We start from the raw sequence: 17,507 nt of genomic DNA, 5'->3' as shown, positions 1-17,507 counted from the left end.
TTGAAGCCAAGAAAGCTAAACTTTTTTTTTTTTTTTTTTTTTTGAGACAAGGTCTTGCTCTATTGCCCAGACTGGTGTACAGTGATGTGATCATAGCTCACTTCAGACTCCAACTTCTGGCTCAAGCATTCCTCCACTTCAGCCACCCAATTAGCTGAGACCACAGGTGTGTGCCACCACTCTGGGCCAGTTTTTTAGATGTTTTTGTAGAGAGGGGGTCTTGCTTTGTTGGCCATGCTAGTCTCAAACTCTTGGTCTCAAGCGATCTTCTTAACCTCACCCTCTCAAGTTCTTGGTATTACAGGCATGAGCCACTGTGCCTAGCCCCTTAACAACCTCAAAATGAACCTTAAGTAACTTACCTTCCTGAATAAACATGGTCTGACTCTATTTAAAAAATGGGGAACCCAGCACTCAAAAATGTAAAATTTACAATGTCTGGCATTCAAGCAAAAGTACTAGATATGCAAAAAAGCAGAAAAATACAATTCGTAATTGGGAGAAAATCAGTAGAAGTAGAACCAGAAATAATAGATGATAGAAATTGCAAAGAAGTATATTAAAACTGCTATTAAAGTTTGCTAAGTTATGTTGAAGGACTAAAAAGGTAACATGAACATAAGAGAGAAATGGAGGATTTAGGGTAGAAATAAATAGTTTGCTGCATCAAATAGATACCAATACAGAAACAAAAAAAGATCAGTCATTTCACACCATCCACAAAAAGTAATCAAAATGGGCCACAGACCTAAATGTAAAATTTAAATCTCTATAACTTTTAGGAGAAAGCCTTTGCATCCTTGGGGTAAAGAAAATGATGGTTAGAGCAGAAAAACCACTGTAAAGAAAAAACTGGGTAAATTAATCATCAAAATTAACAACTGTTGTTCTTTGGGAAACGCCATTAAGAAAACAAAAATGCAAATGGTAGACTAGGAGAAATATTCACAACATATATTATTAGACAAAGGAATTGTATCCAGAATATATTTTAAAACAAAATAGGAAAGGCTCTTATAATGCTATAATAAAATGTCTGACAACCCAATTAAAAATTTTGCAAATGATTTGAACAGAGGTATCTGAAGTAAGCCTGTGAAAAGATGGTCAATAGGGAAATACAAATTAGAACCGCATGGAGACATGAGGACATTAGAATGTTTTCTACAAATCACTATTATTATTATTTTTTTTTTAGAAGAAAGCAAAAGAAAAACACAACTAACCAAGTGGTGATTGGGATGTGAATCAGCCATGGTAACTTTCATACATGGATGGCCGTTGGCAGGAATGTAAAATGATACAATAACTTTGAAAACAGTTTGGTTTCTTAAAAAACTAAATGTAACCCTACTATGTAACCCTACAATTACACTGTTAATTATTTACACAAGAAAAATGAAAATGTATATCCACCAACTTCTGAATAGATTAAAAATTGTAGTGTATCTAATATAATGGAATATACTGAGAAATAAACTAGTGATAACCAGCAACAATATAAAGCTAAAAATTATTCTATTGAGTAAAAAAGACCAGCCCCCGCAAAAGAGAGTCTGTTCTGTAAGATTCGATTCTCATGAAAGTCTAGAAAATAGAAACTAATCTGCCATACAAATCAAAATAGTTCTGCAGATTTAGTGAGCTCAATAATCAAAATAATTCCGAAGATTTAGTGAGCTCAACCAAGAAAACCATGCCAAGACACATAATCATCAAACTGCTGAAAATCAATGATAAAAAGAAAATCTTAAAAGCAGTCAGAAAAAGGCACATTATGAAATACAGAGGAACAGAGGAAAGAAAGATTGTAAACTTGCCAGCAACTATGCAAACCACTAGACAGTGAAAGCACATCTTCAGTGTACCAGAAAAAACTGTCAACCTACAACTTTATACTCAAAACAACATTTTTTTAAAAATTGAGACAAATGATTTTGTCTTTTAGGAAAAACAGTAGCTGGTAGAAGATCTTTAAGCATAGGTCTACAAACACAAAAAAGTGACATTGTGAATAAATTTAGAAGACTTTCTAATATTTTAATATATTTAAAATGTTTTTAAGTAAGTTATATATAATGAGATTTGATCCTTATATTACATACTATGTATTGAGTCTTACATTACATACTAAGTGGTACTATAATGTTTTAAAGTAGATGGTGAAAAGGTAAAATGAATATTGTAAACCTTAGGACAAGCCCTAAAAAAACTAGAAGAGGTATGGCTATTAAGTTTATGGTGGCAACAAAATGGAATACTACAAACTTCTCATTTAACTTAAAATAATGTTGTGGAGTGGAGAATGGGGAGGAATGTATAACAGAGGAAATAAATAGCAAATTAGATGGTAGATATAAACCCAACTATTTTAATAAATACATTCAATTTTAGTGGTCTAAACACTGTCCTCAAAAAACAGATATTTTCAGACTGCATAAAAATGCAAGATTTAACTCTGTTGTCCACAAGAAACTCAATTTGAATATAAAGACAGGTTAAAAGTTAAAGAATTGGAAAAAAATACATAATGAAAATGCTGCTAATCGTAAGAAAGTTGGTGTAGCTGATATAACAGTAGACACAATAGAATTCAGAACAAGGACAAGGAGGAGCATTTTATAATGATGATATCAATTCACAAAGGGGACATAAAAATATGCAATATAAATGTACCCAATAACAGAGCATCAAAATTGGCAGAAAAGGAGAAAGGACAGAAAATCATGAGAGATAAAAGACCCCAAGAAGATTATCAATCAGCTAAATCCTAATTAACATTTATAGTACATTCCTTCCAGTAACTACAGATACACATTCTTTTCCACGTTACATGGAATATTCACCAGTGTAGATCATATGCTATCCATAAATTCAGTGTCAGGAAATTCACAATGACTGTAATCTTACATGTTTTACAACCACAGAGAATCTTGTACATTTCAATAACAGGCTGGGCCCAGTGGTTCGCGTCTGTAATCGCAGCACTTTGGGAGGCTGAGACGGATGGATCACCTGAGTTCAGGAGTTTGAGACCAGCCTGGCCAACATGGTGAAAACCTCATCTCTACTAAAAATACAAAAATAGCCGGGCGTGATGGCTTGTGCCTTTAGTCCTAGCTCCTTGAGAGGCTGAGGCAGGAGAATTCGCATGTACCCAGGAGGTGGAGGTTGCAATGAGCCGAGATCACGCCACTGCACTCCAGCCTGAGTGACAGAGCAAGACTCTGTCTCAAAAAAAACAAAAAAAAGAATTCAGCAAAGAGAAAGATTTCTGAATAATACCTAAATATTTGAAATTAAGCAACACATTTATATCCTACGGGTAAAATAAGACATCATAAGGGAAATTATAAACAATTTGAACTAAATGAAAATAAAGACAGTATATCACGGTTTATGGGATAGAGCTATTGTAGTGAATAGAGGGGAATTTATAGTTTTAAATGCTTTTATTGGAAAAGAACAAAGGTCTCAAACCAATGATCTAGGCTTCCACCTTAAAAACTTAGAAAAATAAGTTTCAGTGAAAATAAAAAATTATTGGAAAGAAGGATATAAAGAGGAAAGGGCAGAAATGAAAAACATAGAAAATGAGTGATCAAGAAAGAAAATAATTGAAACCAAAAGCTGATCTTTTGTAAAAAGATCAATAAAATTACTCAATTTTTAGTCAAGTAATCAGTGAAAAAGGAGAGAAGATACCTAAACTGATATCAGGAATGAAAGAGGGACACAACTACAGATTCTTCAGATGGTAAAAGGTGTTAAAAGAACCTTTTGAGCAACTTTTTGCCAATAAGTGCTGTAATTTATACAAATTACCAAAACTGAATTAATAAGAAATCGATAGCCTAGTTTTTATTGATTTTTAAAAAACTGGGCTTATGATTAAAATTTTACCACAAAGAGAGCTCCAAGTCTGATTAATAATTAATAAATATTATAATACACAAACTCAAAAAATGGTGAAGTTTGGATCATTTCCCAGTTTGCTTTATGAGGCCAGCATTACTCTGTTACCAAAACCAAATAAAACCATTACAGGAGAAAAGATGCTTTGGAATGGGCTTTAGGATGTTCCAGGTGATTACTCAGAAGGGTACAAGGGTACCATTCGAGTTGATGGAAATAGTTTCTGTCTTGGTTGTGTTCTTGGCAAAATGAAAGTATGGATTTTCAGAAGTTACTGAACTTTATTTTTAAAATGGATACCTTGTATTATATGAAAATTATACCTCAATAAAGTTGACTTTTTTTAAACAAAAAGATGTATTTGTCAGCAGATTGAACCATAAGAATTTCATGAAGTGGAATAGATAGTAGAAGAAATTAACTAAAATGCAGTAAAGAAAGCTAAAGAGACATAAAATGCAGAAGAGAGATAGTAGCATGAAGACTATAATGAGACCAACTAATACACTTTTGATCAGTCTTAGGAACTATGTTATCAGCAACACATGCTCACAAGTGCAGTAATATTTTTGAAGCACGTTGATGACAGAAAAATAGAGTATCTTCTACTCTAAAATAGAATAACCCTTCTATAGAAGGATTTGAGTCTCCACCCAGTAGGATAGCTTGCTCGAGCAGTAGGTAGTTCATTCACTTTTTTACCAGGAAATTTCTACTCATGGGAACTAGTACCGTCATTTCACAAAAGATTTTATTTCATTACATATTTACCAAGTATCATGATAGCTACCTTACTTTGTGAAATCTAAGACATTGTTAGTTGTAGGATGCATCAGTAGTTCATGTTTTATTAAATGAAAAACTGGCTAGTTTTTTACTATGACAGTAGATTCTAAGATGAGTCTTGATTTTTGGAGATGTTAATGTTTTTCAAAAGCATCTTATAACTTATGAAATATTTCTGTAGAAGTATTAATAATGTTTTACAATTTAGGAATACCACTGAGAAAAATCTACTTTTTCTTTGATTTATAGGGTCTGTCATGCCATGTTTAGTTTTTTCCTCCCAAATCCACACACAGCTTACATTATTTCCTTTTCTTAGCTTCTCAATTATTTTGCCATCAGGATCATATTTTTTTTTTTTTTGGATGTCTGTAGTTGATTGTTGCTTAAAATTAAATATGTTACAGACTTCAAAGTTGAAAATTGTAAAATCTTAAAACTAGTATGTCCAGAAAGTGGAATACTTGGGAAGTTAATAAACTAGGGTTTTGTTAACTTGGTAAGATTTTCAGTAATTTTTTTTACCTAAAATTTAGGGCAATCTATAGCAATGACCAAATTGTTGTGTTTTAATTTTTACAAGTAGGTTTAAATTTTATACATCATATGTTTAACAGAAAGATTTCTCCCTATCGACCCTCATTTACTCATTCTTGTAATTGATGTTAAAGATGCTATTTTTCATACTTTTTTAAAACAAACATAAACAATTATAATATGTGTCTTCTAATTATTCTTCCCCTCTCTGCAAGATTATTACATACAAAATCTGCCCATAATATTTTACCCAGGAATACTTATAAATGATAAAGTTGTTTAGTTGTTTTAGTAGTGAACATTTCCATTTTGATATTTTAGTTTCTTTACAGTCATGTAATTTCTGGTAGTCATTGTGTGACTGTTATGTTGTATATTGCCTACTTCAGCTTAATGCAGCTAGAGGAAAAATACTTATGGTATGTTAAATTAATTTGCTGATTGATACAGAGTTTATGACTTTAAATTGTAAAATGTAACTTTTCTAGTAGTTAATATACTTTTCTCTCTCTAAAAACACAGGTTTTGAGAGTATTTTAGAAGGGCTTTATGGACCACGGCTACGAAGAGACCTCAGTTTATTTGAAGGTAATTTTTAAAATTTTATTTAAAAGTTGTCATTTCCCATCCTATTTAACAAATGAAAAATTGTTGTTCTATGCTAACTTTATATTAAACATGAATTTATGATCCCATTTAATTAGAAAATATTTTAAAATTAATAAAGTAATCCAGATATTTTTATTACATACCATATTTTTAAAAAATTTTGTATACTAAATCAAAATAGAAAATAAAGCTTGTTTGGGGGTCAGTGGTGTAATTTAATCTTTGTTGTTTTATAAATTCCATGCCCTAACTTACTCTTAAATAAGATTTAAATAAATAAATGTTAATTAAATTAATTGAGTTAGGTAATTGCTTAATCAAATTATTAACCTTTAATTGAATTATTTAATTGATTCAATTTAAGTAAATGTTCAATTGAATAATTGCTTTCTAAAAAGCTGTCACCCAAATTTTTACTTTTGTTTGTTCTTTTAATATTTTTCTTAGTGAAACACGTGAATATTGGGAAGGAAGAAACAATGGCTAAGTGAACTAATATATTGATTTCCTTTTATTTGTTTTTGTTAGGACATCTCTTTCTAATATCTGAAGAGCTAGAGTTGTAAAACATTTTTTAAATGAGAAATTTATAGAAAACATTAAGTAGAAGTCAGGAGATTAATTTTTTCTAGTTTTACTGAGTTTGGCAGTCACTTAAGTCACTTAAACCTCTAAGGTCAACATATTTCTAACATATAATCTTGGCTCTTCACTGGCATAGTTTTCAAAAATAAGTAGAGCCTTTGTTGCTATTGTTCAAAGGAGAAGTGTCCTTGGTAGTGGTATTGTAGCAATGATGCTAATATTTGATAAATTAAAAATTTTTTTAACTTAACGTGAACACATTTCTTATTAGGCGTGACCTGCTTTGATTTTTTTTTCAACTATCATATCCAAGGGATATTACTAAGTAGTAACTTATGAGATTTTCTTAATTTCTTAATATAAATTTTAAATATTGAGTACAATTTATTATTTTAGATTGTGTTCCCAAAGTGTTACATCCTGCTTATAAATTTTTTGTTTAATTACCATCATATTTTATACAGTTTAGGCCAAAGAACAAGTTTACTGTCAGATTGAAAGTAATTAATTTTTAATGATAAAATCTAATGCTTTTAAAGTATGGTTGGGAAAAGGATTTTTTGTGTATTAATGCAATTTTGAGCTCCTAAGTATTACTGGTACAGCCATTCTAAAAGAAGCAGTTTTATCAATAAATATTCAAAGCCTAAAAGAACACATACCTACACTGTATTTTTAGGTATCACAGGAAAAGAATCAAATAAGTATGCAAAAGGTGTATTCTGTATAAGGCTGTTCATTATAGTTCATTCAAAGCTGTTTCTAGTTTTTTTTTTTTTTTTGCTATTATGTATTTAAAAAGGGCTATTTATTTTATATTTATAATTCAGATATATGCAGATATTAACAGTTATGTTGTTGAGTTTATTAATGACGTGGAAGAATTGTTAGACTGAAGAAAAGCAAGTGCAGTGTATAGTGTATATTGACTCATTCTATTTTTGTAAACAAAACAAAAACAAAAAAAGAAAAGTATGTATATTTTGGACTAGAAAGAAAATACACCAAAATGTTTGTCATGGTTATATTTGAAGTATGGATTATGGATAGTTTTGGTTTCCTTTTATATATGGGGCTTTTTCCAAAATCAAACATGTGTTATATAATTTTTAAAATATGAAAATTATGAAACTTTTAAATAGCACACTTTGTATTTTTCTTACTGAAACTCTTACCAGTATTGGAAAGGGAGGTCTATGGCTGACTAAATTAAGAGCATTATCTATTTTTACCAACAATTAGTTTTTCCAGTCATTTTGATCATATTATATGTGTAATGCTAGTGTGGAATATCAGATGAACTTTATCCAATATTATAAATTACAGAAACATAAAGGAAATAGAATTTTATTTGGGTTCTCATATGTATAAATACTTTCTTTGACATATAACCTGTGTTTTCTTAAACTGTCCTTGGGATGGGAATGGGATCTTGCAAGAATATAGGAACATAGCATGTTTTCAGTCTTTCCCATGAGGTTTTTAGAGAACTTGTGGATTATCTTAAATGTATTGCAACAGCTTTAAGGCCTTTGAGGTTCTCAAACCTTGAAGACAAGGATATGGCGTTAAACCTTGTATTCGTAGCAACTAGTCAGTGTTCAAAAGTGTCTTTATTGCTCATTGAAGCCCTTGGGCTCCTGGCTGCTGTCTGGCAATGTAGGGTACAGGTTTGCAGCTGTTATGTTCTATTGCTCATGATACAGGCAGCGTGGAACTCGGATTGCCACTCCAAGAAATACTACCTTGTGTATTCAGAGTTTTATGTTTTACGTTATATTGTTTGTTATTTATTATAGCCTCCTCTTCCAAAGGCTGTAGCTCAGATACTCTTGGAAGCTTTTGATCCGTGATGTAATTGCAATACCACATAAACAGATTAGCTGTTTTATAGCTTGCTTGGAAATGTAGAGCACAAGGAGAGAACATTTTTGTAGATATATCTGAAATGTTATAGTACAATTCATTTACAAAATGAGTAGTGTTGGTTTAGATTTTCTACTTTGGTTTTTGATTGAGCTATTTCTGAATCTTCTGTCTGGTCAGTTTTATGTGCTGTTGTTACTTTCCACCGTACTATGGTACTTTCCATTCTACTGAGACACAAAGTATCTCTAAGGATCCTTCTCTCTTTTGTATAAATACATGTTTTAAGTTAAGGAAGTGATAGTGGTGATAGACGTTTTCTGCTCATCTTTATTAATGTTGAGCAGGGTAATTCAGTTTTGAATCACAAAGCTGAAAGTACATACGAAAGATATCCCAGCAATATATTACCAGTCAGATGGAACGATAGCCATACACAACACGACTTTAAGGGTGGAGACTCCAAAATGTACCCATTCCAGTGTTTTATTATTCTTGTGGCTTAAGAGAGCTTTTTTCCCTGAAATCTCTTAATTTTAATCATTTCTTATTTTAACATAGTTTTGCACTGAATTAAATATTTTTATCTGAAATATTTAAGCAATGCTAATTTTAGTTTAACCAGTTTTTCTGCTGAGTTTACGAATGAACAAAGGAAAAATCTAAAGAATCAAGAATTTAACCCATGCTTGATGTTTCTTCAGCCATCCTTCAGGATAATATAATTCTTGTATATTCTTGTATATTATCCTGAATTCTTTTTAGTTATGAAATTAAATGCGTATTATATACATTTAAGTTAACTATACTTTTAGTTTGCAAACCTACTGTTTTCTCTTGAAAAATATATTCTAAAGTTCATCCTACTACCTTAAAAATCAACTTTGGCACAGCATTTTAAAGGTAAAGACTTTTTATCTTACACGCTAGTGTTTTGAGAGGTTTACATTTTAATTTTTGAATTTAATTCGCAGCCGCCTCCAGATTGAGTGGTTTTGAAAGAAACTTTTGAGTGCTGCTTATTTTTAATTTGTTAGAAACAAAATCTTCTTTAGTTTGTCTTATGACTGTCCTTATGAAGAAAGCATAACTATTCTCTCTTTTTGGAGTGAGGTCTCCAAAGAATTCACGAACTTCACACATTTGTGTACTTTTAGAAGAGTTCCCAGTACTCTATGCCTGTCTTGCTCCTCCATCTACCCTAACTGCACTTCTGGTGTCATAGGACTTTTTAATCAAAAACTACTCATTTTCTACCTTAGTTAATCTTTTATGTCTTATTGGTAGGCCAGTTTCTTTCATCTGGTTGGGGGAAGGGGTCATCTGATTTTATATACTTGACTATGTATATTTACAAAAATATGGATAGATTGTATGTGGCATGAACCTCAATGCATTAGGCCTGTAGAAACTGATAAATGCTTACTGTTTTTTCTCTAGGTGTGGCAACATATCAAAGGCATTATTTGTATCAAAGATTTGCAAGTTACAGCATGTGGGCTAAATCCAGCTTGTTGACTGTTTTTGAGTGGCTTATGAACTAAAAATGGTTCTTACATTTTTTTAATGGTTAAAAAAGTTAATATTTCATGAAAATTATATGAAGTTCAAATTTAATTTTTCAGTTAATAAAGTTTTATTGTACATAGTCTCACTCATTCCCTGACTATGGCTGCTTTTATACTATAATGATGGAATTAAGTAGTTGTAAAGAGACTGTATGGCTTGCAAAACCTAAAATATTTACTATTTGGCTGTTTATGGAAAAGGTTTGCTGACCCCTGACTTATAATACTGACTGAAATTTAATATACTTGGCTTAATATCATGTTTTCTACCTGTTAGCACTATGATGGAGACAACAAAACTACTTTTTAATAACATTTGTCTGATGAAATATTTTGAATGCTTATTTTGTGTTAGATGCTGTGATTAGCAATAAGGAATAAAAGGTGCATAAGTAAGATCTCTTCTTACTAGGAACTCATGGCCTAGTATTTACTCAGAAGTTGGTAGTTTTCTAATATGAATTGATTATTATTTATATTATACAATTAAAGCCAGAGAACCTAATGTTATTTTTAGTTACAAATTATATTAGCTCTTATCAAATATGTATGTTTAAGTTGGTGCAAATGTAATCGTGATTTTTGCCATTACTTTTAACGTTAAAAAGTAATGTCAATAAAAAGTAATGGCAAATGGCCGGGTGCAGTGCCTCACGCCTGTAATCTCAGCATTTTGGGAGGCTGAGGCAGGCAGATCACTTGAGGTCAGGAGCTTGAGACCGGCCTGGCCAACATGGTGAAACCCCATCTCTACTAAAAATACAAAAATTAGCCAGGTGTAATGGCGGGCGGCTGTAATCCCAGCTGCTCAGGAGGCTGAGGCAGGAGAATCGCTTGAACCTGGGAGGCAGAGGTTGCAGTGAGCCGAGATTGTGTCACTGCACTCCAGCCTGGGCGACAGAGTGGAAAAAAAAAAAAAAAAAAAAAGAAAAGAAGAAAAGGTAATGGCAAATGGCAATTAAAACTAAAGGCAGAAACTGCGATTACCTTTGCACCAACTTGATATTTGATACATACTTATCTGAAGTAAAGACTTACCTGAGTATATTCATCATAATGCTTGTAATACAAAGACTGGAGAAACAGGCTAAATATTCAGTAATAGGATTTGGCTAAATAAATTGTAGTGCGTCTTTTTGATGGACTATACTTAACCAAAAATTACTTTGAATATGGGAAATATTTGTGGTAAATAAGCATAAAGGTATAATATGATTTTAATGTTTTAAACTAAAATATTTTAGAGCAATTTTAAATTTACAGAAAAAATTGAGTAGAAAGTACAGAGAGTTTCCATGTACTCTCTTTCCTCTGCCTTCAGGTCCCTGTATATTAGCATATTTTATTGAACCCAATTGATAAATTATTATTAACAAAATTCCACAGTTTACATTAGGGTCGCTCTATGTGTTGTTCAGTTTTATGGGTTTTGCCAAATGCATAGTGTCATTGATCCATCATTAAGTATCAGACACAGTGCATATCACTGCCAAAAAACGTCTCCTAAACTCTACCTAGTCATACCTCCCACTTCCCCAAACCTGTGGCAAACACTAATCTTTTTTGGTCTCTAAAGTTTTGTCTTTTTTAGAATGTCATATAGTTGGAATCATACAGTATGTAGCTTCTAAAGATTTGCTTCTTTCACTTAGAAATGTGCATTTAAGGGTCCTGTATTACTTTTCATGTCTATTTATTGATGAATAATATTGCCTTGTATAGATGTACCCACAGTTTGCTTGTTCATTCACCTGTTGAAACACATCTTGCTCTTGCTCACTTTCAAAATTTGGCTATTAAGAATAAGACTGCTATAAACACTCACAGGCAGATTTTTTTGTGGACAAATTTTTTCAACTCATTTGGGTAAATATTTAGGAGCATCATTGATAGACTATGTTCAGTTTTGTAAGAAACTGTAAGGGTATCTTCAATGGTAGCTGTACCATTTTGCATTCCCACCAGCAATGGATGAAAGTTCCTGTTGCTGCACATCCTCACCAATATTTGATGTCAGTGTTTTGTATTTTAACCATTCTAACAGGTATGTAGTGGTATTTCATTGCCTTAATTTGCAGTTCCCTAATGACATGATATTCAGCATCTTTTCATATGCTTAGTTGCCACTATGTATCTTCTTGGGTGATGTATCTATTCAGACAGAGTTTGATATTTGGACAATGATGGATTCGTAGAGTGAGTGAAGACATATTTCCCTTCTGCTGTTTTTAGAGACAGATTGTATGGAAATCATCTGGGTTGGTGCTTTCTGTTTCAGAAGGTTTTTAATTATTAATTTCTTTAATAGATACAGGGCTGTTGAGGTTATCTGTCTTACCTTGTGTGAAATTTGGTAGTTTGTGTCTTCTGAGGAATTGGTCCATTTTATTTAAAGTTATCAAATTTGTGAGCATGATGTTCATAATATTCCTTTATTATCCTTATAATGCCCATAGGATCAGTAGTGATGGCCAGTCTTTCATTTCTCATATTAAAAATTTGTGTTTTATCTTTTTTTCTTGATTGGCTAGCCAGATTTGGCTGGAGGTTTATTTTACTGATTTTTTTCCCCAATGAACCAGCTGATCCTAGTTTTTTAAGCAGCATAAAATATAAACCAGAAGAATCTATAGCAAAATGTTAATCATTGTCTACGGATGATGGGATTATGAATTTTTCTTTCCTCCTTTGTACTTTTCAATATAGTTAATATATAATTTCATAATGAAAAATCAGTTTTTAGTTGTATTGCCTACTGATTAGTATCTTTCCCTCAGACCAGCACAGTTATAACCAGTGTTTCATGATCTTCATGAAAAATCTAGCTCAGTAGTCTTCTTTTTCATTTTTCACTGAACTTTGTCTTTGGAAACGCTAAATTTACAGCCTATGGATAAAGGGACCAAAAAGCATTAAAACACTCAAAAATTATTAATAATGAGGTTATTTAGAAGAAAATAAAAATTACATCTGTTGAGGTGTTTCACACGTGCTTTAATTTTTACCACAGCTTTAACATGCAATTATTATTCTCTTTTTCAAACAAAGAATCTGAAACTCAAGTTAACTTGCCTGACCGAGACCACATGAGTATGTGGAAAAGCCACAAAAAGTTCAGTACTAGGGTTCACCTATTTCAAAATCTGGATTAGATAAAATGATTCAAGCCAGATTTTAACTATAAGAGTGTATATCCATGGTGGAAAGGTTGATCTTTGTCATTCATTGACTGTTAGTTTTCATTATGACGTTACCTTTTACTAATGAAGCTATTTCTATAAGATATATAATTTAACCTTTTTTGAGTTTGTGCATTACAGTTTCAAAAAGAGAGATAACATCTTTTAGAGATGAGTATCTTATTCGTTGTTTGAGAGATTAAAATGAATGTTTTATTTCAGCATTTATTTAGTTTTTAGTGACATGAAAGATAATCTGGGGAAGGTGAAAATCTGGCCTAGAGTTGATTTTTCAAAAGCTGTTTTTCCATATAGAAAAATTTATCCCACCAAACATCATTTTTTTGGTTTAAAATAAAAAGTTAATATAGAAAGAGTGATTAAATATTTGTAAGTAAAGCTATAAAGCTATACATTTTGAATTCAGAAAAATTTAATGGTCTTTATATTCAATTGATTATTCATTGCCATTTATTTGACTGTGTAAGCATTTGTTGTAATTAACATTTTCTTGAAGAACTCCTAAAATATCTAAAATGAGTGACAATCTCAGCATGCCTTGATATTATCCTACAACTGGCAATTGTCTTGATCTAAAATTGTTGGCCCTCGATTGAGGATATTTATCACTGAAACTTTATGAAACCGTACAACTATTTTTTAAAAATACCCCTTCCCGAAGCCTACAAGCTATTTTCCAAAAATTCTTTAATGAGACACTGATTTTTTTAAAAAAAAAAAAAAAGGCAGTAAGATTTCCTTGACCAATCAAAATTATGTTATGCTTGGCATATGAATCATGTTTTTGGCACAACAGTTCCAAAACAACTCCAAAATCTTTTGCACGCTTATGGGTGATCTGGTTCAGCTGGACTTCAGGCTGTGAGTGGGGAATAACATCTTCACGTGAGCATTAGGTCCCAAGTTCCTCTTAGGTTATGTGGTGATTCTGTCCTAGTGAGGGGGTGAAAGTTTAAAACCTACGTAAGCCTACATAGCTACAGTTCTATAGGAGCTGGGTTTTTAATTATATAGAATGTTGAAACTTTTTGATTTGTCAGGTTTTACAGAAAGTGACCAGTTTTCTTAATTAAAATTTAATTAAAATCTTTCTGCAAACTGACCATATTAAATACACGTACAATCATATAGGATTAAAAAATAATGACTGGTAATTCTGTCTTGTTTATAACTGGCTTTTGTATGGTGCTTCATAGTTTATAAAGTATTTTTACATTTTTTCATTCAATCCATAAATAAGTTAGATGATGTGATCCTTATTCACATACAAGCCAACTTTGTGGCTTGAAAAGCTTAAACTAGTAAGTGAGATTCCACCCCACATTTTCAGAAACTTCAAATCTAGTTATCTTTCCATTACCCTATACCGCATCTTAATTCCCATTCCCTGCTCTGTCCAAGTTTATGTAGATATTAGTAATATATTTGTATACTACTGCAGAAATTAAAGGGAGTTGTTATTATGTTCTTTATATTCCAACATATTATCTTCTTTTCTGATCAGTGTTTCTGAGTTGATTTAGGGGAGTCCTAACTACTGATCCTAACTAGTATTTTTATTCATTAGCATTCCAAAAAAAGAAAAACTTTATTTTCTGTGCATTTTAGCAGAGACGTGTATTCAACTTCATTATGTATTTCAAAAGTATGAAAATTGCAGTGATAGACCAGTGTTTTTCAAATTAGTCACAGTATAGCTGCCTTAGATGATAATGGTTTTTATGTTTGAGGTTCTGCATATGAATTTATTTGGGAATAGAAATTGGGGAGAGTTTCTGCTGCAAGGGTTAAGTTTTAAAATCATGTCTATGCCAGATATATTTAGGATGACAATATTACTATGCCTTCATAAAATTCAGTAGGAACTATTTTTGTTTTCCAGAAATTCTCTAATATATTACAACAGTTGGATTATAAGGAATATTCTTCTGGAAAAAAAAAATCCATGTTTTATATTAAATAATATGCCTTATTTGTTTACCTGATTTTTACTCTTAAATCTTGCAACAAAGTCTTTTTACAATTTAATAAAAATCTGTTCTGACTTTTGAGCTATAGACTTTTACTTGTTTTCTTGGGCATCATTCCATTTTCTGAAATCTGGGCTTTTCTAGTGCTTTCTTCTATTTCTCTATTTTATGTTGTCTTTCATGGTGTGCAAAGTTTATTTCCTCCAGATATCTCCCCCTTTGTTCTGATTTCTTTCATAGCAAAAATAAAATTAAAGCACAATGATAAGTTGAATCTTTCAGAAAGTTAGATGATATTTAAAACCCTATTGTTGGAAAATTGTTAATTTATAACCAGCTCATTGTTCTTGCTATTTTATCCCATAATAGTGCAGATTACTCTCCTTACAGCCTTCTCTGTTTATTTCTAGATGTTGTGAGTTTAATTTTAAAGTTAGTTCTCCCATTACTGTTAGTTTTTTAAAAAATTATTATGTGAGCCATTGCTGTGGAGAGTGGTAATTTTATTTGTTTTAATAAAGTTAGTATATTTAATGAATTTTTTCCCTCTTTTAAAGACTGTGAACCAGAAGAGCTGACTGACTGGTCTATGGATGAAAAATGTTCATTTTGTAACCTACAGAGAGAAGCAGTCAGTGTAAGTTTTAGTGCTGTGAAATTATCTTTAAACTAATGCACAATTGTAACACAGTTTTTTTTTAATCTTAATTTGTTTTGAAAATTTGTGACTCACAGTGGAAGTTTAAATATTTGATTTTGGTAAACGAAAATAGTATTTTAAAGTCATATTAGAAGTCTAACATTTAGCTTAACTTGCAGGTGAAAATCCTAGAAAACTCATCTTTTTTTTTTACTTATTTATTTCACATTTCTTTCTTACTCTTACTTGCCCTGACTCATTAAGTTTAGTTCAGGTCTATTTTGTATTTAGGTATAGAGGGATGAGCTTGAAGGCCTACTTTGGTCTGAGACCACCCTACAATCTGATTTCTTAGAAATTAATAGTAGGGGAATAATGTGCTGTTTTTAGCCTTTCACTTACTCTTGAAGTCTTTTGGATATCATAATTATCTCCTGTGTAAATGATGAAATATGTAAGTGTCTGCTGTATACGGGGCATAAACTATTCAACCAGCATCTTCTTGTGTGATGGGAAATTCTAATTTCTTTTCTACTGTTGTGAGAAGGGCTGAGAAGAATTGAAAACTTGAGAACCTGTACCAATTTTGGTCAGATTAGTGGGTAAACACATCTGCTTTGTTGTTAAAACTCTCTGATAGGATTGCATTACTGGCATGCCAATATAGTGAATTTATTCACCAGTATGTTTCATATGCTTTTTTTTTTTTTTTTTTTTACTATAGTTTTGCTAAGGAATAAGGTTATTTTGACTCTCTATCAGAGCTATTTCTTTTTTCCTGACTCTTATTCTGAATTTTATGTTCCCTCTATCTAATTTGATACAATTTAAAGGGTAGAACAAATGAGCATTTAGAGCATTAATTTTTTGTCATTTTTAATGGAATTCCATGTTTGAATTAAAAAATGATTTTGTATGTTGTTGTTTTCTTATACTTTTAGGATTGTATACCATCTCTTGATTCTTCACAGTCAACACCAACAGAGGAGCTATCATCTCAGGGCCAGTCCAACACTGATAAGATTGAATGCCAAGCAGAAAATTACCTAAATGCACTCTTTCGAAAGAAAGGTAATATTGGTATGTTTTGTCATTTAAAATTTGAATGGAGATGTAAAATGTTGGAATTTTTTTACACAAAAGTTTTTTATATGTCAGTCTCTCTACTTCACTCTTTATTATTTCTTTATTCTTAATTTTTCTTTATATTTTTAGGGACAGTAAGAGTCTCAGTCATTCTAGTACTAGTCTTGTATTAGGCATTCCTGTTCAGCATTCTATTTTCAAGTATCTCTCTGACTTTATCACACATTTTCCTCATCTATTATAGGCACCTTTAAAAATTTTTCTTATGCTTCTGGTCTTCCTTATTGTATTGCTGTCTTGAACACTTCAAAATTTATTTCATGTTCAGTAAGTTATGGATATATAATATTATATTGCAAAGCTATGCCTGATAATGTAATAGTGAAATCACTTATCAGCTTGGTTGGAGTATATTTGCTGACTTGCTATTTCAATATTTATTTGGTAACTTGAATTTGCTTCGTAGACATTAAAAAAATCAATGTTCTTTTTTATTTCTTGTCTCTCCAAACTACTCAAACCAAATAGCTTTTGTTTTACTTGTTCCCTTACTTTACACTCATGTATCAAGCAGAAGTAGTTTTTATATTTTAGTTACTTGGGAGAATTAGAGAAATGTAGGACCTTTCATGTTTTGTTCTTGGCTGTTCCCACAGTAATGGAGTGTCTTATTTTTACCACCTGGACCTTTGGATTAAGTTATGGTGCATGTTTAGGTTGGGGGATTATCCTCTCTCTCAACTCT

The 17,507-nt window shown here is 31.6% G+C and overlaps 1 protein-coding gene across 18 annotated transcripts in view; it reads left to right on the top strand.

The window, feature by feature from the left end:
- The window catches only part of LCORL (ligand dependent nuclear receptor corepressor like), a 178,597-nt gene that overhangs the window by 45,101 nt on the left and 115,989 nt on the right, over positions 1 to 17,507 (top strand). For 17 of the 18 annotated variants that reach the window (XM_054553772.2, XM_024246454.3, XM_054553763.2 and 14 more), the window contains exons 2-4: positions 5,761 to 5,826; positions 15,594 to 15,673; positions 16,618 to 16,747. In XM_054553772.2, coding sequence (XP_054409747.1) covers positions 5,761 to 5,826; positions 15,594 to 15,673; positions 16,618 to 16,747 — 276 coding nt within the window. Of the gene's footprint in view, positions 1 to 5,760; positions 5,827 to 15,593; positions 15,674 to 16,617; positions 16,748 to 17,507 lie in introns of those variants that run through there. The other variant, XM_054553770.2, reaches the window with a different exon arrangement.

This window comes from Pongo abelii, chromosome 3, assembly GCF_028885655.2.
Source record: "Pongo abelii isolate AG06213 chromosome 3, NHGRI_mPonAbe1-v2.0_pri, whole genome shotgun sequence".
Taxonomy (NCBI): Eukaryota; Metazoa; Chordata; class Mammalia; order Primates; family Hominidae; genus Pongo; species Pongo abelii.
This window is presented reverse-complemented; position numbering and strand designations above follow the sequence as displayed.